We start from the raw sequence: 22,323 nt of genomic DNA, 5'->3' as shown, positions 1-22,323 counted from the left end.
ATAAGTACTTATTTATTGGCGATATAATGGAGTTTTTTTATAAATTAATATGTTGGTGGCAAAGAAGCACACCGCCCGTCCGAAGGTAAGCGGTTACCGTAGTCTATGGAGGCCTGTGACGTCAGTAATAGTGGTGTCGACGATTGTCGCACCTGTCACCGTGGTGAAATAGGGGCCAGGGTCTACGCTTCTAGACTGAAGTTGGGTGCATGCTGCGGTACTTTGAGATTTTGAACGTCGAGCGAGCGTCGGCGTCGCCTATTAGCTGTCGGTGGCCAGAACTAGTTGAAATGGTATCGTGGAAGTGGAATGAGCTGTTTTTTTTAATTGATAGGTACTGAAAGAAAAGCAGCCGATTGTTTCCTATCAATCATGAGAGCGCTTTATTTGAACATGCGTGGTGACCGAGCGGTAAAAATTCGTTTATTTTGGGTTTTAAAATATACGAAAGGCTGCATTACATTTTTCTCGACAACCGACATTTCCATCAACGAATAAACTTAGACAGTCTTATACAGGGCCTCAAATGTGTTTAAATTCAAGCTATGGAATGGTTGCCATGAACGCCACGCCGATAGGTAAACCGTCTGTTTTTTAAGTGGAAATCGTTCTAACCGGCGTCTGGCCACCGCGCCGGTTAGCGGGCTATAAAAGCGACGCCTGCCTCCCGCCGCGCACTCCGTCACTCTGTTTTGGACTGCTCGCGTGCCGAACACTAAACGTAAGTTTTATTCACCACATAACAGAATAAAAAATATTGTGACCTTAAATAATAACTTTCGTAACACGGTGAGCAAAGTAAATGGTTCAATTAAGATTTTTTTTGCTTTCCCGGCATTAATCTAATGGGAACCTACCTAATTAATTAAAAAAAAAGTTATCACAATTATTTTAGTCGAGTGTACCTAGTCGAACCTACCTATGTTAAGATTGTTAAGTAGGTATTACAAATGGTTATGTATGATCTAGTGTATGAAAGTAAAATCTTTATTTTCAGACTCTTGACAGCTTTCAGTGACTAGTGAGGAGATGATTCATTAGATTCAATTTAATCGTATCGATGTTACATCTTGTTGTGATTGTGCCTACACAAGGTGCTAGTGCTAGGTAGATAAGTTTTTTTTTATGGCCTGGTTACGAGACCTTTAAGCCAGGTAGATGAGACGATGTTGTCGTAAAGTTGCAAATTACAAACATCTAATACATTCAGTGTGGTTATGTGAATTAAACAATATAATTATAAGTTCATAGGAGCGCTATCATTTCAGTAGTTAGGTAAACTATAAAGTTTAGTGTTAAACTATGACTAACTCGTTTGTGTTTAGTGTAGTTCTGTGTGTGAATTTAAATATAAAATTTTATTTAAATTTTAACGTATTACTTACTCAACCTCAATAGCTTTCAGAAAAATTATGAAAGTATTGGAATTTGGAATGCAAAATTACCGAACCGAAAATACCTAATAGACATAATATGTCGTTTAATTCGTTCAAATTAAAAAATACCAATTCCGAACTGTATACATAAAATAGTAGAAATTAGGTACATAAAATCGAACTTAAAAAAAACCTATACTCAGTTGATGCCATGTTTAAGTATTTTATTTTTATTAACCGCTTTAAAAAAAAAGGAGGTTCTCAGTTTGACCCATATGTATGTATGTATGTATGTATATTTGTTCGCGATTATCTCGCGTTTGGCTGAACCGATTTTGATGCGGTTTTCAGAAAAGTGTTTGTTACATTCTGGAGAAGGTTTTAGTATACATAGATCTGAGCTGATGCTGAACCCTGGCTGTACCTAGCGGAACTCAGGTTTGGTGCAACATAGGCACACGCTGTTTTGGTCATCCATCACATCTTGATGAGCACTTGGGAAAGCAGTACCCAAGATAGAGCTGATGCTGAACCCTGGCTGTACCTAGTGGAACTCAGGTTTGGTGCAACATAGGCCCACGCTATTTTGGAAATCCGTCACATCTTGATGAGCACTTGGGAGAGCAGTACCCAAGATAGAGCTGATGCTGAACCCTGGCTGTACCTAGCGGAACTCAGGTTTGGTGCAACATAGGCACACGCTGTTTTTAACCGCTTTAAAAAAAAAGGAGGTTCTCAGTTTGACCCGTATGTATGTATGTATGTATGTATATTTGTTCGCGATTATCTCGCGTTTGGCTGAACCGATTTTGATGCGGTTTTCAGAAAAGTGTTTGTTACATTCTGGAGAAGGTTTTAGTATACATAGATCTGAGCTGATGCTGAACCCTGGCTGTACCTAGCGGAACTCAGGTTTGGTGCAACATAGGCACACGCTGTTTTGGTCATCCATCACATCTTGATGAGCACTTGGGAAAGCAGTACCCAAGATAGAGCTGATGCTGAACCCTGGCTGTACCTAGTGGAACTCAGGTTTGGTGCAACATAGGCCCACGCTATTTTGGAAATCCGTCACATCTTGATGAGCACTTGGGAGAGCAGTACCCAAGATAGAGCTGATGCTGAACCCTGGCTGTACATAGTGGAACTCAGGTTTGGTGCAACATAGGCCCACGGTATTTTGGTCATCCATCACATCTTGATGAGCACTTGGGAGAGCAGTACCCAAGATAGAGCTGATGCTGAACCCTGGTGGCTGTAGCTAGTGGAACTCAGGTTTGGTGCAACATAGGCCCACGCTATTTTGGTCATCCGTCACATGTTGATGAGCACTTGGGAGAGCAGTATCCAAGATAGAGCTGATGCTGAACCCTGGCTGTAGCTAGTGGAACTCAAGTTTGGTGCAACATAGGCCCACGCTATTTTGGAAATCCGTCACATCTTGATGAGCACTTGGGAGAGCAGTACCCAAGATAGAGCTGATGCTGAACCCTGGCTGTACCTAGTGGAACTCAGGTTTGGTGCAACATAGGCCCACGCTATTTTGGCCATCCGTCACTTCTTGATGAGCACTTGGGAGAGCAGTACCCAAGATAGAGCTGATGCTGAACCCTGGCTGTACCTAGTGGAACTCAGGTTTGGTGCGACATAGGCACACTTTGTTTTCGTTAACCGACTTGTCGTCGTGTGCCTATGTTGCAGAGTTCCACTAGGTGGGTCGATCAACTTTTTTCTAACCGCCTTTAAAAAAAGGAGGTTGGCAGTTTGACCCGTATGTTTGTTCGTGATTATCTCGCGTATGGCTGAACCGATTTTGATGCGGTTTTCAGAAAAGTGTTTGTTACATTCTGGAGAAGGTTTTTGTAACTGACGATTGCAGCCACAGGTGGAGAGGAGCGAAATAAGAACAACTAGGGATACTTTTTGAGGTAAGTGTTAGAGCGCATGGACATGCGTGTATCGCTCGGAAGCGTATAGGGAACTGACGTTGATTGGTCGATAGCCGAGGCTCGTTGCACACATATGCATGCTCTCGCGCACACTTTATTAACACATAGAAAACAGCAGTGGTAAGCAAGGTAAGTACCTACATATTATTTTTATAATATTTAACTAAAATGTATATTAATTACTAAGTTTTATGTTTCAGGTTACTCATTTCAGGTCCAGTACATTGCGTCGTCTACATTCTCGGCCCCATTGTCCGTCAAGGACAATCATCATCAGCTGTGGGGAGCAACGCTAAACGCGCCACTGGTCTGGTAAGCATTCCGGATTGTGTTTTTACATCGACGATTCGAATGCGCCCATCGGCGCCAGCGTGAACTTCATGGACCCGTCCTTTGGGCCAGACATTTCTAGGCATCGCTGGGTCTACGATTACCACGACATCGCCCTTTTTTAGCTGTTTGCCCTCTTGGCACCATTTTTGTCGTGGTAGAAGGTTTGGTAGTACCTCGCGCATCCAACGCCGCCAGAATGCATCGGTAAGTCTTTGTGCTATTCTCCACATTTTCTTCCGGAACAGGTCAGTATCATCAAATACTCCAGGAACTGGGAGGTTCGAAGAGGAGCCTATGAGGAAGTGGTTTGGTGTCAAACTTTCTGGGTCGCCGTGGTCTGTCGATACGTAGCTAAGCGGACGACTATTTACAATATTTTCCACCTCTGCCAACAATGTGATCAAAACCTCTTCGCGTGGGGCTCGTTCCTTTAAGATCACTTTCAGGGATGTCTTGACGCTTCTAATTAATCGCTCCCAGGAGCCGCCCATGTGTGGACTCGCCGGTGATATGAAGCGCCATTCAAGTTCATGTGTAGTCAGTAGGTCCCTGACGCTAGCTTGGTCGTTTATCTCTTTAAACGATCTCCTCAGTTCGGCATCGGCGCCTCTGAAGTTGGTACCGTGGTCTGAGTACATTCTGTACGGCCAGCCTCGTCGTGATGCCATTCGTCTCAAGGCCATGATAAAGGAATCGGCAGACAGCGAGGGTACCAATTCTATATGGATTGCTCGTACTGTCATGCAGGTGAAGAGTACTCCGTACCGCTTCTCGTGACGACGGCCGACTGTCACTTCCATATGCCCAAATAAGTCAACGCCGCAGTGAGTAAACGGGCGTTGATGATGGGCGAGTCGCGCCGCCGGTAAGTCTCCCATCCGTGGGTTACTAGGTCTTGCTTTTTTAATTCGGCAATACAAACATCGTGTCGCGACTGTACGTACCGTAGGGCGTAAATTGACAATCCAGTATTTTTGACGAATATCGTTGACTACGGTTTCGTTATTACCGTGCGCAGCCATCTCGTGGTAACGCTTGATTATCAATCTCGTTATATAATCATGCCCGTCAAGTATAACGGGACGTTTCAGGTCGAAATCAACATACGCAGCAGCGTCGATCCTCCCGCCGACGCGTAGCAATCCGTGTTCATCTAATATTGGGGTTAACTTGCGTAAACGGCTGCTTGGTTCGATTGCCTTATTATTTTTCAGTGCATAAATCTCTTCTGGAAACGATTTCATCTGTGAGTAACGCAATAATTCAGTTTCAGTGCGTTGCATCGTGTCGGCATCAATCTGTGCATTACCAGGTCTTCTGCACCTCGTAATAAACAACAAAACGTTTGCCATACATCTCCATAGTCTGGTCCACGAAGAGAATTTATTCAAATCAGGAACAACAGGTAAGTCTTCATCCTTTATTTCATATAGCGTGTTTACTTGTAACAGCTGATCTTTGTTTATGTTTTGTTTTGCAGCGTCATACTTCGGCCAGGTGTTTCGCGGCGAGTACAGGAATTCAGGGCCGCGGAGCCAGTCGCAGTCGTTATTCAACTCGTAAGTATTTAATTTTGTCGCTTTGTCAGCTATATTCAAGTCGGTAGGTATATAATTCCATTCACAGGATTGAGATAATTCATCAATTTCGCCAAGTCTATTAGCGATAAAAACTTTATAGTTGCGCGTGTCGTTTTTTATTTGATGTAAAACGATTAAGGAATCGGTCCAGAAGTATCGTGTGCAGGCGGTCAACCTGTGTTCGCGCGCTATTGTGTCAGCGAGTCTGCAGGCGATAACAGCTGATTCCATCTCAAGTTTAGGTATAGTTATATATTTCTTCACAGGTGACGAACGACACTTACTCGCGATGAATGAAACTTGTACTTCATTGATGTTATGTACTTTACGCCAATAAGCGACGGCAGCGTATGCAGTGGGAGCAGCATCGCAGAAGATGTGAAGTTCGAGTTCTATAGTCGTCTCATTCTGGCGCAAGGTGTGGCAGCGAGCGTTATCAGTATTATCGCGCTCGCTCATAACTTGTTCGTCGTGAAAATAAAACCTTGGAATGCGCAAATCTTTCAAAGTTTGTAATTCCGTTATCCAGTTGCGAAATACTGTATATTCATTCGTAGGAATCTCATCGTCCCATTTAGTATCCGTTCTCCAGATATTTCGTAGCATTATTTTTGCTTTAACAGTAAATGGCGCAAGAAAGCCAAAAATGTCAAATATTGACATATAGATGCGCAGGAGTTCCCGCTTCGTAGGTTTTCTTTGCAGGTTAATTATCTCCGTCGGAATGCGTTTAAGTGATAAATCAAAGCCGAATGTGTCGCTGGCCGGGTACCATAGCAACCCGAGCGTTCTCTCAGGTACGTCGTCGCATCCGGTTTTGAACCTTATTGCCTTATCACTTAAGGTTTCTTTTGGCGTGCATTCCAAGACTTCGGGTTTGTTAGAAATCCAATTTCTTATTTCGAAGCCACCTTGTTTGTGGATTTCGGAAACTTCTGTTATCATCTTGATAGCTAACTGCTCGTTGTCCACACTCTCGATGTAGTCGTCCATATAATGTGACTTCAGAATGGCTTTGACCGCTTCAGGCATTTCGTTTTGGAATCGCATTGCATTTTTATTTTTAATATGTTGTGCAATGAATGGAGAACAATTGGTTCCAAATAACAATGACGTCATAACGTAGGTTTTTAGTTCGCTGTTTGCGTTTTCGCGCCATAAAAATCGTAATGCGTGCTGATCTTCTTTCGTTATCTTGATGCGAAGGAAGAATTCTTTTATATCGCCCATAATTGCAACAGGTTTTTCTCGAAAGCGTAACATGATGCCCAGTAAAGACTGAAGTAGGTCAGGACCCTGGAGTAGGTAGTCGTTCAGGGAGCGACCGGCGGTGGCGGCTGAGGCGTCATGCACAAGTCTCAATTTTTTCTTGTTTTTGTTATCGACTCCGAAATGGGCTAAATAAAATATGCGTTTATGTGGTGCTAACAATTCGTCGTCTGATAATAATCGGGCGTAATTGTTTTCAAGTAGATGATTAATACGCTCCGTATACCTAGAGGCGTATCCTTCATCTGACAACATTCTTCTTTCCACAGCGAGGAATCTCTTGTAAGCATTTGGGTAAGAGTCAGGCAGTTTAGCATCGTTTTTCCATGGTAAACTAATTTCATAACTCCCGTTAATTAATTTTGCAGAGTTATCAATGATGTTGACTGCGCGAATGTCGTCCTTATTTACGCGTGGCTTAGAGTTCACTCCTATTGATTCGAGCGCAAACGATCGGCGAACCAGTTCATGAAGTTGTTTATCTGTGCTGTCGCTAAGTGCATCGCTTGACGATTGAGGTGATGAGTGTGTGTCTGCGTTTGTGCATGTGTGCGTCTCCCGCCGCGCGGCAAGTATGTCCGCGGGGGTGGCGGTGGAGGGCGGAGTGCATGCGTTGCAGATTTCGGCGGCCGGTTCAGCGCGCTCATACAGCACGGTTGTCAAGGCATGCTCGGCGGTCAAAGGTCGGCCGAGTACAGCTGCAGGTAAGGTTCCATGTAAACACCAACCGAGTTTTGTTAATGTGGCACAAGGTTCAAAATTGCCCCGATAAACAGTCTTTAGCGGCATTATCAAATGGTAAAAATCCTGTCCGATTAATAACTTCGGTTCCATATTACAGCGGGGAAAAACACTTGTTAGGTCGCGTAAATAATCGTAAGAGTCTAAGTTCACATTAGATAGGTCCAATGTTGGTAAGTCTAGCTCACTCATTTTTCGCGCACGTAAGTCATACATTTCACCACTTGAGTTCGAGATTTTAAAGTTCACAGTTTCACTTATACACTCGAATTTAGATTTCCATGCACATTTCATGCTTATTGTCTTTGGCTGACCTTGAAGGTTGACACAGTTAGCAAGATCAGCTGATATGAGACTCACTGCGGCCCCATCGTCTAGAAGGGCGTATGTAGCAATAGTGCCGCCAGGTCCATGCAGGTTCACTCGTACAGACTTTAGGTAAACACTATCACTATCACTAGGTTCCACGACAGTATTTGTTACGATTGCGGTCGTGGGATTGTTGTTGGCAGATTCATCTGTCGCGCTTAATGTTGGCGTATTATTTGGGTCTTCGTTAGTGCTGTTATTGCGTGGCGCTGCACTGGCTGCGTTAGGTTTATTCGGCCAGTGAAGGAGGCGGTGGTGGGGTAGCCCGCAGCCGTCAACATCGCACGATGCGGCCGGGCAGGTTTCTTTCCCGTGGCCTAGCAACAGGCATTTATGGCATATTCTATTTATTTTGACAAAGCGCCATTTATCCTTGCGTAGCGCGCGTTTAAATTTAATGCAATTAGTCAGCGGATGATAAGACACCTTACAAAACTTGCACTTCGTGTTAGTATCATTATCGTTGTTTAAAATGGGGTGAACTTGAAGTTTTCGGTCTTCCATCTTTTTGGGAAACTTGTGTTCATTTTGAGAATGGATATGAGTTACACCAGCGGCGGCGATCTTCGTAGCTTCTTTGTGCAGGAACTCGGAGAATAACTGCAATTTAGCTTTATTTGTATCGCTATGTTCGTATATATAGTCTGCCCACTTGTTGATAAGCGCACTGGGACACTTTGATATAACGATGCTTAGTAACTCAGGGCTTCGAAGATGATCGGTCTGCTTAATAGACTCTGCAGCTGCCACGTAATTCTTTACTCTGACGGCGAAGTTCACCAACTCGATATGATACGCTTGCGGTAAAGGTTGCAATTTTTTAAATTGTGTTAAGATTTTATTTATGATTAGGTCGGGTCTTCCGAATCGTAGCTCTAGTGCGTCTAGGATGGCGCGTGGTGAGGTATCGGTCGTAAATAAAGACGAGACCGTTTCTTTAGCTTCACCACGGAGACATTTCTCTAATCTCGCGATATTTTCAGTATCACTATAGTTGCATAACATCGTGGATTGTTCGTATGATTTTTTAAATTGAATCCACTCGAGCGATTCACCAGAAAATAACGGTAAGTCCTTAGACGTGGCTAATCGAGATAACAGGCGAGTATTAGCACTTTGAGTTGTAGTAGCTAGTTTTTCCATTGCTTGTGCTAGGGTTTGAAGTGAGCTGGGTCCGGGGTTCGGTTCTTGCCAAGGGGTCGCGAGAACGCGTTCGTCTTGATCGTCTTGGCGACTTTTCTCGAGCCACTGTTCCACTTTTTGAGATGTTTCGGACAAAATAGATCGTTGTTCTCCACTGCAACGGGACTTCTGAGAATATTCTTCATCCAGCTTAGCGAGTTCAGCGTCTAGCTTTTTATCTATTAACTCTTTCTCGATCCTAGCTTTAGCTTCGGCGGCGTCTAACTCTAATTGTTTTTTTTTTACCTGTAGTGAAGACATCGAAGTTTTATTTGAAGTATTAGATCGGTGATAACCATGTTCAGTTTCAGTTTTTATGCTACCCTCTTTCGCGCTGGGCTGAATCTGCAAACTGAGCGCCTTCGCGTTGAACTGGCTTGCGCGATCCATAAATTCTTCTTCTTTGGAGTTCTTTGGGCATGGCACTTCACTCTGAGCATCCGTGGTATGTTTCAACTTCTCTCTTTCGAGAGCACCCCGCGTTTTAACCATTGTGTGCGGAGGCGTGTGGAACATTCCTTTGCGTCCTGACATCCGTGCTCCTCTGGATCCGGTTTGATAGGACCATGTGTAGCCGACGATTGCAGCCACAGGTGTAGAGGAGCGAAATAAGAACAATTAGGGATACTTTTTGACGTAAGTGTTAGAGCGCATGGACATGCGTGTATCGCTCGGAAGCGTATAGGGAACTGACGTTGATTGGTCGATAGCCGAGGCTCGTTGCACACATATGCATGCTCTCGCGCACACTTTATTAACACATAGAAAACAGCAGTGGTAAGCAAGGTAAGTACCTACATATTATTTTTATAATATTTAACTAAAATGTATATTAATTACTAAGTTTTATGTTTCAGGTTACTCATTTCAGGTCCAGTACATTGCGTCGTCTACAGTTTTAGTGTACAGTACATGGATGGTTTGAAAAACTAATTGGGTCCGGTAGGTGGCGATGCTATCGGTAACCTACCATCAAATTTAAGTTGCTGAAACTGATTTAGATAAAATAGTGGTGGGAGTCGGAGTCTGACTCGGACTGGGAATTGGAGTGGGACTGGAAGTGGGAGTGGCAGTGGGAGCAATATAAATACAAATCGTTTAGCACCGAAACGTCATATTATGTTTTGTCGCGATTATCATCGAGTTAGGCCATCACCAACATTAGTATTTACTAGCCCAAAACTAAATGGAGAGCCTAACAAACTAGTATTTTACACAAAAACCTAAAATAAATGAAGTACCTATCACTAAAAAGTAAAAAATAAAATAAAATGAATAAAAAAGAATAAAAAAAATAAAACTAAACAAAAAGAAAACCAAAACAAAATTAACTTAATATAATTTATTTTTGATAAAAAGGGAACCGCCTTCAAAAAACCAACCCACTGAAAAGCACAAAATAATTTTTATATGGCACCCCTATACGTGTCCAGTCCCTATCCCGTGCGTCGTAATAGTACATTACTGCAGACGCCGGGAAAGAAGGGCTTGCCGGGTGAGTAGGTATAGCCGGCCGACCGTAGGGACCCCTAATAGACACGTGAAACGTCAACTTTGTGACTAAAATAGTACGTCCTGATAGTGACCCTAAATAGACGTCATTAAAACGTCAATTTTGTGACAAAAAGGTACGTCCTGATAGTGACCCCAAATGGACGTCAGTAAAACGTCTATTCTCGACGAATAAATGACCGACCTTATTATGACCTATAAATGACGTCGCCTGTGCGTCGCTGACGTCAATTTGCTACCTGGGCACGGCTAGGCATGTATAGTGCTTTTCTCAAACATGCAATGAAATAAAAAAATACACCACTCAAAAAAACAAATTTATAATCTTTATAATAAAAATCCAACTTCACAACAAAAGTTTTTTAATTTTCCTTCCAATCCCGCCATAATAGTTTTTTTTTACGGAAGTCGTCCGTATTTCGCGTGTCTAGTGTTCGAATAGACCTTATTAGGGCCATTATACACAATCTGATAATAAGAATCTCAATTTCTATAAATAAAATAAATGCAGAGGATTTTAATTATTGTCTATGGTCTCTGGTAACTTACGTATAGACAACATTTTAAATTTATTCATCAACACATTGAATCATACAGATTCGTATTCTTAATATCAGTACGTTCGTGTATAACAGGCGTTAACACGGATATTTTGGTCCGATAACCATTCATTCACCAAAAAAAATATATATATAATTCGGCTGTTTAGTCTGTTCATGGACACAGACCCCATGTTTACATTAGAATTTAAAAAAAAATTACTTCCCGGCCTAGGCCTTCAATTTCGTATGAAATTCCTTTACAGTTCTTTGGAGTTGCTCCGCCCTAAACGTGATACTTCGAAGCCTGATATAACGCCCGGAGCGACGACATTTCATTGCATGTTTGAGAAAAGCTAATTTCTACCAAAAAGTAATTAAGTAATACCTAATAATAAGAAAATTAATAATCATCCGGGTAATTACTTGGTTTTTGAAGGCGGTGCCAAACGGACACGTATAGGGGTGCCATATAAAAATTATTTTGTGTTTTTCAGTGGGTTGGTTTTTTGAAGGTGGTTCCCTTTTTTTCAAAAAGAAATTATATTAAGTTAATTTTGTTTTGGTTTTCTTTTTGTTTATTTTAAATTTTTTTGTTCTTTTTTATTCATTTAATTTTTTTACATCATTTTTTTGTTTGGCGTAGAGACTCTGGGACCCCACGGTGGGGGCCTAGCGCAAAAAGCTTCTTTAAGGAAATGTCCCAGCGCCTCGTTGACACCTCAGGTGACCGGAGGGCTGGCAGCTACCTCGGACAGAGGATAAGCCTGGTCATCCAAAAATGTAACGCTGCCAGCCTTCTGGGCACCATAACGCATGAAGGTGACCTGGGGAGCATTTTTTACTTATAATTTTTGTTTAAGATTTTTTTTATTTTAGTTTTAATTTTAACGTTTAGTTTCTTTTTGTCAAAGCTTAAGCAATACGTTTTACATCAAAAATGTGACGGTTACGTAGGAAGTGGCGCCCTTAATAATATTCGTCAATTTCTTGTCGGACTATAGGTATATTTAATCTGTACATATTGAACAATGCAGTGAAAGCGAGCAGTTAACATTGAACCAGTTCTACCCGTTACTTGCTGGTTAGCATGTAACGGGCAAAACATTTCGTTTTAACATTCCACTTGTTTCCCACGCCAATATCTAAGCACGTATCACAAATCCTAATTAAACTTTTTTGACCAACAGTCTAATAGGTGCTAGTAGGTGCATTTAATTGTTTGGTTTTTTAATGGTAGCTAAGAATTACCAGAGGTTAATTACGGGTAATGTTAAAAACGAAATGATTATTATTATAATAAAAAGAACTGTGGCTTTGTATTATGTAGATAATTAAGAACGACTTTGGGTCAAACCACTCAGTCACAACTGTTTTATTACAAAAAGTTGATTATCCAAAGCCATCCGGCATGGCGATGCCGTCTCAGTATAAACCGGTTCCCTGTTACTCAATTGATGTAATACCCAGGGCTGCCAGATCGTAGAATTGGATACGAAATTCGTATAATGGAATTTTTTTCGTATACATCACGTATAGGTGGTCAATCGGTATAATTGTATACGAAAAAAAAACACCGATGTCAAACTACTAACAATACTTCAAAAAGCGGCCAAGTGCGAGTCGGACTCGCCCATGAAGGGTTCCGTATTTAGGCGATTTATGACGTATAAAAAAAAAACTACTTACTAGATCTCGTTCAAACCAATTTTCGGTGGAAGTTTACATGGTAATGTACATCATATATTTTTTTTTAATTTTATCATTCTCTTATTTTAGAAGTTACAGGGGGGGGGGACACACATTTTACCACTTTGGAAGTGTCTCTCGCGCAAACTATTCAGTTTAGAAAAAAATGATATTAGAAACCTCAATATCATTTTTGAAGACCTATCCATAGATACCCCACACGTATGGGTTTGATGAAAAAAAAATTTTTGAGTTTCAGTTCGAAGTATGGGGAACCCCAAAAATTTATTGTTTTTTTTTCTATTTTTGTGTGAAAATCTTAATGCGGTTCACAGAATACATCTACTTACCAAGTTTCAACAGTATAGTTCTTATAGTTTCGGAGAAAAGTGGCTGTGACATACGGACGGACAGACGGACAGACAGACAGACATGACGAATCTATAAGGGTTCCGTTTTTTGCCATTTGGCTACGGAACCCTAAAAACAGTGTGTCGATACTGTACTGTTATACAATTTAATGGAACCGTACGTCAACGTCAGGGCTATAATTGCAAAAATCGAAGATTACAAGACGCCTTCATTGGAGTAAAAGAGAAAGACCCCCACAATTTGCAAATTTCGGTCTTCGCGGTAAGACCCCAATTTTTAAAATATCGATTTAATATTAATCGTTTTTTTTAATTGTGTTCTCGTATAATGCAATCGAATTTCGTATAATTGCAGGCACTGGATCGTATAATCAAAAAGTATGTACTGGCAGCCCTGGTAATACCTATTCATAACACATAAGATAAGTGCCGGTCACGGTACTCACTCACGAACATGAAAAGTTATTATTTAAAAAGTTACACGCATAGACCCTTTATATCTATTTCTCTGTAACCCATTAGTGATTAGGTTGATAACGTCACTTCGCTTACTTATTCATTGATAGTTTATTCTAGTCCCGATACAAATAATTTCAGTTCACGTAGGTACTGCAATATATTTACTTGCACATAAAGGCAAAAAATTTATTCGTAAATAAAAACATGAAAACTGGCAGTGCCAATAGCAAAGTTTGATCTCTTAGATACATTATTTGAAAAACAAACATTTAAGTCGTACACTCCAATGTCAAGGCCAATATAAAGCATGCATGTTGGCAACCATTCTAGACGGCAAAAAACCGCTTACCGGAATGTGTTGCCACTAGGAAGTAGCTTGTAGTAGGCAAACAGAATGTACCTTGATTTGTTCTTTGAATTGGCCAACATTTAATGAATTAAAGAGAATCTTTATTTGTAGACAACTATTGTCCCATAAATAAATACTTTAAAACTAGCATATATATTATAAACTATTTCTAAAATTAAAACACATAAATAATTATGACTTTGGCTACGACGTAGATCGCAAACCCCGCAGTATCAGGGAGCCGCCCGCGTAACCACCGGAACTTGACACCCTTGGCCTTCGGCCAAAACGGCCGATTAGATTTTATTTTGACTTTCGCTATTAGAAAAAAATTAAATCCCCTTAAGTAAGGTACTCTCATGTTGTGAAAAATGGAAGTTTTTTTTTATTTAGGGCTAATTTCACAGTGTAGATTATGATACGGAAGTAAGTAAGTTTTTTTGGAGTCTTTAGCTATCAAAATGTCATATCGATGAAACAAATTCAAAATGAAAGTGGCTTCATTTCAAAAATGTCATGTCATGCTATGGCTATTAGAGGCCTGAATTCAATCGTTCAATATAACAGTAAGTATATATAGGTATATATATATACGAGTGTAGAACTTTTATTTGTTATTATTACCGACACTTGCAAACATCAATATTTTTAAATAACGTCGATGAATTAGTTTTTGTAAAAGCTTTCCCAATTGGTAAATTCTACTCTGTTCCAACTTCAATGTTATTAATCAGTAGACTGACGAAACGCCTTAATGGGCGTTACGTTACTGAACCTGTTATTGATTTTTTTCTATATATTCTTAAGGTAAATAGGTACGTATTATAAACCCGCCGACAAGTAAACAATTCATTATATCCTATTCACAGAAGCATGCCAGACCTATACTACGTACCCGGTTCGGCCCCCTGCAGGGCGGTGCTCCTGGCAGCCAAAGCCCTCAACGTCAACCTGAACCTCAAGCTGGTAGACCTTCACCACGGAGAACAGCTCAAGCCTGAATACCTGAAGGTAAGGATCCGCAAGATTTAAAACAATTGAATATTCATAGTGTATTGAATATTAATTACAAAATTTAAGTTTCATTTCAATCGTTAATTTAAATTGTAATAATCCAAATTATATATCTAGGTATAAACATTAGCAATAATATTTTAGAGAAATAAAATTTATAATTTAGGTATCGATAAAAAATAATTGGACGACTTTGTTTTAGTCCCGCACTATATCGTAGCGTAACGTATGACTGATTTTGAAAAATGGACGAGTTTTTTTTAGAATAACGACCATCTATTATTTATACCATACCTAAGTCTTAGCCGATAAAACAAAACAATACCATTATTGGAACTCGCGGCTAGTTATATAAATAATTATCCTCAAAATGTACTTAAGAAGTAAAACAAGGAAGTGAACTATACGTACATATTACACCTACCCTACCCTATTACCCTATATGTGTTATGCACATACCTACCTTAGAATCCTTAGATAAACCTCATTAACAACAGTTATTTAATTAAGGGATTTGATATTCTCGATCGTGTCAGCAATTATAACTAACAGTTATTTTGCGTGTTTCATGACTTATTTTGTAAAATTTTCCTTTAATTTTGGATCTTATTATTAATATACATACTTGGAATGGGTTGAATTGTCTACGATTCAATTAATTTTATCCTCAATAATATTTTTCCATTATTTACTTTGGTTTGAACTACTTCAATACCAACCTTGCCTAGCTTTTCCACATTCTACAAAATTATTTCTAAAAATCTTTATAAAAATCGCATAAACGGCACATCATTACTTACAAATACAAATAATTTATTGAGAAAATTATAGTACAGTGGTTGCTCTTATTAAAGACTAAGAATTTATAAAGTGATTTACAAATGCCTAAACTAGGATTCCTTGTGTACTATACTTTTCTCAATAAATTATTTGTATTTGTTGTATTTGTATTACTTAGCTGACATTCTCGTAACGTAAGCCGTTAATCAGTCTTTCTCGTATGACTTTAATAATTTCATACCGTGCGTCTATGGGTCTATGCATTTAGGGTGCTGATGGGGCTTCCTCGCTACTGCAGCGCGTCAACAATGTTTGCGGAGGCGCGCGTAGATAGTTTTGCTGCCATTATGCGCAAAAGAGCCACTTCATTGTTATGCAGGGTGAGGAACAGCACCAACAGCATCCTAGCCATGTATGCAGACAGGTTTGATGGGGCCTACCTGAACCACTGTGGTGCACTCCATATGTGCATAAATAAATAAATAAATATGTAAATATAATGATTAATGTAGTTAGTTAATAAGTTTGTGTGTGTGTACCTACTAACATTAGTTGTAAGATTAAATGTGTCACTAACGAAATTGATCCTTTGTTGGTCTTAAATAAATTTAATTTATTTTATTTATTTTTATGGGGTAGAGGTATCTCTAGACCTGTGTGTGTGCAGTTTGTAATTGTGCAACGTGCAACTATGATGCAAAGCATGAATGAATAGTGAAGCATGGTATAAACTTGCCAATAAGTATCTACATCTTACGAATATAACAACCTATCACGAGATCTATGATCGAGGCAAATAAGGCTTTAACGTTCTCAGTTTTACAATTGCATTTACAACGATCAGTGACAGGTGAAGGCCAAATATAGCTACACTTTTGTATACTAACTTACAAAGGAATTGCAGGGTTCAACGATCTGTTACGAGGACGCTTAGTATTTACCATGATTACAACACACAATACCATTGCGATAATAATGATAAAGATAATTGTTTCGTGACACTAGTTCAAGCATGCGACTTCAATTGGGGTGTCAGGCATGTTTTTGGCTAGAAAATTTCTCGAATGAATGATAATGTTTGTTGAATAATAACCCCTAGCCATATTATTCAACATGCATGCATAGCTACCGAGTAAAGTAACTTTTACTAGGTATGGGATCAAACCCGAAATCGCGAAAAAAAAGGCTGTATTATAAATTTTGACCGAGTCGATATTTTCTTTGGGAGAGCCAAAATGCAATTTCAGGGTTGATCCAATAGAAAAAGTTGCCCATTATGACCTACCTAACCTATATACTCACCTTGCTGGCTACGAATTGTAAAAACATCCCGTATCTACTTAGGTAAAAGCATTGAAAATAAAACAACATGGAAATTGTAAATATCAATAAAACAAAAAAAAACCTACGATAATTATATAATGACAGAATGCAAAAATATAGATGACCCCAACAACAACTTTATTCGACTATTTACATAGGATTTTAGTAGAATCTATGTTCGTTCGATAGGTACATATTATGCAATACATATGTATGTACTAGGTAGATAGAGGTAGGTAGGTACCTTACGTACGGTAAACCGGGGTGACTTTCAAATGCAGGGCCGACTTCGATATCAAAGTATCCCCAATATTTCCTAAAGTCACCCCGTTTTACGGTACCTATGCTTGATGTTGAATTAAGTTGGTAATGGTAGTGTTGACTGTGTGACAAACTAATTTAACTACCATATTCCATCCAGAAATAGATTATATTTAGTATTTAGTTTATATCAAGATTTTTTTACATGCATGGACTGCATGGTACGAGTGAGTATTAGTGACTGATCTAGAATGTATAGTATGCCGGCATGCATTACTCTGCTCGAGAGTAGGTACTGGTACTTCCTTTTGGCCCCGAACTGCCTTGAACTGGTTATTACGAAACGTAGGTAATTGGTTCCACGTTCCACCGCACCGGTTCGCACGCAACGCAACTCGGCGCAGGCAATTCATAGGGCCTATCGCAAAAATCGAATCGAATTGAGAATTCGTTATCTGCCTCTCTATCGGTCTTGCGTATTCGAGCGATAGAGAGGCAAAAAGACGAACTCGAACGAATGAAGTGGTACCCTCTAGCGATTCACGAAAGTCAAAAACAGACAGACAGAGGTTGAAATGTAGGTACCTATAACCGTCCTAACTAATAAACTAAAATTTTCAACAGCTAAACCCACAGCACACAGTCCCCACGCTGGTGGACGACGGGCTCTCGCTGTGGGAGTCGCGCGCCATCATCACGTACCTGGCCAACAAGTACGGCAAGGGCAGCACCCTCTACCCTGAGGAGCCCCGCGCGCGAGCCCTTGTAGACCAGCGGCTGTACTTCGACATTGGAACACTGTACCAGAGATTCGCTGATTACTTCGTAAGTCTTTATTTTAGTATTTCGGATATCTCTTTCTTAAGCTTTCGTCTCTGTATTTGGTTATGATCCTGACTGCATTTTACAGTCAAGTTTTAGCATTTTTAACTAACAATTTTTTTTGTTATGTACGGTACGCCCAAGGTTTGAATAGAACCCATAAAGATTAAGACTTAATGAATCTAATACCTACAAAATCCAGGGGATGTCGTTCTATCATAAAAATGTAAACTATCATTGATTATTTTATCACCTTTTTCACTGTAGTGATGATTATAATATACAATATTTTTATTTCCAGTACCCACAGCTATTCGGTGGCGCACCCGCCGACCAGGGCAAGCTACAAAAGATCGAAGAAGCTCTCAAGTTCCTAGACACGTTCCTCGAGGGCCAGAAGTACGTGGCCGGCCCCAACCTGACCCTCGCCGACCTGAGCCTCATCGCCAGCGTGTCCAGCTTCGAGGCCACCGACATCGACTTTAAGAAATACTCTAACGTCAAGAGGTACATACCTACCTCAGCTTTGCTTATGAATTTAAGAAAGCAGATAAGGTGAAGCTTGTTCGCAAACCCTGGCGCACGTATTTATTTTAGAATCTATCCCATTTGGAATTTATAACGAAATTTGAGAATACACATAAACGTACGTGTGTCGAGAAATTAATGAAAATGTATAGGTACGAGGGGTATTCAAAATATTCTCGGTATGAGAATGAAAACAAACAAGTACGAAAAGTTTGATATTTTTATTTTTCAATATACTCCCCCCCTATGTTCATACACTTAAAAGATCGATCAATTATTTTTTTTAATCCTGCATAAAAATATTTTTTATCTTTGGTGTAAAAATGCTCCTCCACTGCCGCCTTCAATGCTTTATCATCGGAAAATTTATTTCCACGCAGATCCTTTTTAAGATTGGGGAACAAAAGAAGTCGCTGGGGGCTAAGTCCAGACTATACGGTGGGTGAGTAACAGTTTCAAACCCACATTCAACAATAGCTGCCTTGGCAATATGAGCAGTATGGACGGGGGCGTTGTCATGCAGAAGCATAACACCTTTGGTTAACTTTCCTCGCCTCTTTTCTTTGATTACATCCTTTAATTGACGTAGAATGTTAGCGTAGTACTGTCCTGTGATATTTACACCTTTTTCTTTATAATCGATCAGTAATACTCCTTCACAATCCCAAAATATCGTGGCCATGACCTTGCCAGCTGAAGGGATGACCTTGAACTTCTTGGGATGAGCTGAACCCTTAATGTGCCACTGCATGGACTCTTGTTTACTCTCTGGGTCATAATGATGAACCCAGGTTTCATCTCCAGTAACTATTCTTTGCAGCACCTCATCAGGATTTTCACCGCACAGGTCAATAAAATCGGAACAACAAGCTACACGCATGTCTTTTTGAAGCCGAGTCAGCATTCGCGGAACCCATCTTGCACTTACTTTTGACATATTAAGATGGTCATGGATAATATCATGTACGGTACCAATAGAGAGATTGGTTACTTGTGCTATAGATTTTACCTTCACTCGACCATCTTCCAATATAAGTTTTTCCACTTTATCAATATTTTCTTGTGAAGTAGCTACTACAGGCCGGCCAGGTCTAGGGTCGTCTTCAACACTCTCCCTTCCACGTTTAAACTCGCTTGACCACTTTTGAATGGTAGATAAAGAAGGAGCAGACTCACGGTAAACACAATCCATTTCCTCTTTTATGGTTTTTTGATTTTTACCCTGTTTTGTCAAGAATTTTATCACGCATCGATGTTCTAATTTAGTTAACATTGTCAATTCCCACATGATGTTCATGTTTGTTCAGCAATTGCAGAAAAACAAAAGAACATCTCGGTTCGAATTATACTTTTTTTTAATGTCAATGAATAAACCTTAGCGGCCAGTAACGAAAGAAATTTTAGAAGAGGTTGTAAGATATCAATACCGAGAATATTTTGAACGCCCCTCGTACATAGGTAGGTACTATGTAGATTCAGAGCTATCATAAATTTAAATCTGAGCTATCATAGTCCACTATTACTGTTACGAGTAGGATGTTAGATTTTTTTTGAAGTGAAAACTTCTTTAGCGGCGCTGTGCACTTTTTGTGATGGGAAAAAAATTTAAACTCTCGAGAGGTGTCACGTGACCGTAAGACGTAAGACGGACACGTGACCTGATCGAAGTCATTGAGTTTTTCTTTATTGATTTAAATGCCATCTAGTGAGTTTCGCTCTAACTGGTATTAATATAACTCGAGTACTAACAGTGATGAGCTTAGGGGTTTCAAGTAATGCGACGAAATAACGCTAGATGGCGTTAACCTCAATTATACATAGTGCTGCAGACATTTTGCAATAGTGATTGAGTTTTCACTTCTGCCGGCACTCCCTGAGTGCCACCCGTTGTTTTTAGGGTTCCGTACCCAAAGGGTAAAAACGGGACCCTATTACTAAGACTCCGCTGTCCGTCCGTCCGTCCGTCCGTCCGTCCGTCCGTCCGTCCGTCCGTCCGTCCGTCTGTCACCAGGCTGTATCTCACGATCCGATACGATGTGATAGCTAGACAGTTGAAATTTTCACAGATGATGTATTTCTGTTGCCGCTATAACAACAAATACTATTTTATTTTTATTTTTTATTTTTTATTAAGGTTCACCAACAGTGGCAACAACAACTTATAGACTAACACACTTGCGTAATATTAAATTATAATTGCGCCACCAATTACAGGTGAACACAGCATGAACACTAAAAACAGAATAAAATAAAGATTTAAGTGGGGCTCCCATACAACAAACGTGATTTTTGACCGAAGTTAAGCAACGTCGGGCGGGGTCAGTACTTGGATGGGTGACCGTTTTTTTGCTTGTTTTTTTTTGCTTGTTTTTTGCTTGTTTTGCTCTATTTTTTGTTGATGGTGCGGAACCCTGCGTGCGCGAGTCCGACTCGCACTTGGCCGGTTTTTTTTTTAGGTAATGTATTAGGTACGGTAAAATGGGGTGAGTAGGGATTGCGAGGACAGTTGGGTTATGGAGGGGGAGAGAAGGGATGACAGGGGGGTGAGATGGTTTTTAAAGGCTACCTAAATAATGTATTCTTATTACAAATGCAGCTACAGTAATATTCATAATAAAAAAAACGATCCCATCTCACCCCAACTACGAGGCACTACGGGGTGAGGAGGGATTTTGTGTTTATCGTTAAATTTATGAAATGGAACTACCTAAAATCATAAAAAAAAAACTAAAATACAAACGGCCGGAACATTTATTAATAAAATTAAGTTTGCATAAAATGTTATTGAGGTTTGAATGTCAGTTTTCTCCCTACTCACCCCGTTATACGGTACATACTCTGCTACTTGACACGTTATATTTTTATCAGAATAGATACTTAAGAATGAATCAATTTGATAAACTCTTCTCTTAAAATAAGATTTACAGCTACCCACCGCGTATACTCTATTCCCGATTTTAGCAGCTCTTGTTCAGTTATCTAAACTGTAATAGTGCTGCCAAACAAGGAATAATATTTTAAACAGCATGTTTTATTAATTTCAGATGGTACGAGACCGTCAAGTCCACAGCTCCCGGCTACCAGGAAGCCAACGAAAAGGGCCTGGAAGCGTTCAAGGGGCTCGTCAACAGCATGATGAAGAAGTAACCACCCACGGCATCCACTCCCCGTTGTTTGCAATCACACATGCGTTCTAAAGAACAAATTTCTATGCTTAAGATATTTTAAGGCACAAAATAAATTATAAATAATATTGAATTCGTTTTTATTCAGTTCTTCTGTGAGTTCTGTGTATAGACGGTATAAGGTAGGTAGGTACATAAATCATTGACATATATAGGTAGGTACTATGACGTCGTAAAACGGGCCTGACGGGAGTCACGGACACCAAGAATGGGGCCAGCACGTGAGCACACGAATGCGAGCACACGAATATTCACATCACATACCTAACGTACTTCACAAACATGCAAAACTTTTTTCTGTGAGATTATTATTCATTAGTTTTCGGACGCACCTAATAGAGACAAATTGTCCGCCGACATGTGTCGCTAAAATAGTCGCCAGCGACGTCCCTGTTTATTAGGGTTTATAATTTATTAGGGTTCCGTACCAAAAAGGTACAAAAGGAACCCTGATGGTGTGACTTTGTCCGTCCATCCGTCTGTCTGTACATCGGCCACATCGGGTACTATGTATGTTTTAGATTCGTTTTTCCAAGTGTAGGTATACCTATAGGAAGGTACTTACCTGTGTTGGCTGTGTTTGCATTAAAAACAACACATACCTACCTGATATGTTAGGTAATTAATAAGGTAGGTATTTAGTTGCATACCACATGCCAAACGCTTGATAATGTAAGTGTAATAAAAATAAT

At 40.0% G+C, this 22,323-nt stretch overlaps 2 protein-coding genes across 2 annotated transcripts in view; one reads left to right on the top strand and one right to left on the bottom strand.

Moving 5' to 3' along the window:
* Nucleotides 1-17,707, bottom strand: part of LOC134659537 (uncharacterized) — a 62,034-nt gene extending 44,327 nt beyond the window's left edge. Inside the window, exon 1 of the mRNA XM_063515206.1 lies at nucleotides 17,698-17,707. The gene's annotated coding sequence lies outside the window, so the exon portion shown is untranslated. The remainder of the gene's footprint in view (nucleotides 1-17,697) is intronic.
* On the top strand, nucleotides 613-21,704 carry LOC134659785 (glutathione S-transferase 1-1-like). Its single transcript, XM_063515492.1, has 5 exons — nucleotides 613-721; nucleotides 14,588-14,729; nucleotides 17,721-17,921; nucleotides 18,220-18,425; nucleotides 21,491-21,704. The coding sequence occupies exons 2-5, from the start codon at nucleotides 14,592-14,594 to the stop codon at nucleotides 21,591-21,593; spliced, it is 648 nt and encodes a 215-aa protein (XP_063371562.1). The 5' UTR covers nucleotides 613-721; nucleotides 14,588-14,591; the 3' UTR covers nucleotides 21,594-21,704.
* The last annotated feature ends 619 nt before the right edge of the window (nucleotides 21,705-22,323 follow it).

Source organism: Cydia amplana, chromosome 2, assembly GCF_948474715.1.
Source record: "Cydia amplana chromosome 2, ilCydAmpl1.1, whole genome shotgun sequence".
Lineage (NCBI taxonomy): Eukaryota > Metazoa > Arthropoda > Insecta > Lepidoptera > Tortricidae > Cydia > Cydia amplana.
This window is presented reverse-complemented; position numbering and strand designations above follow the sequence as displayed.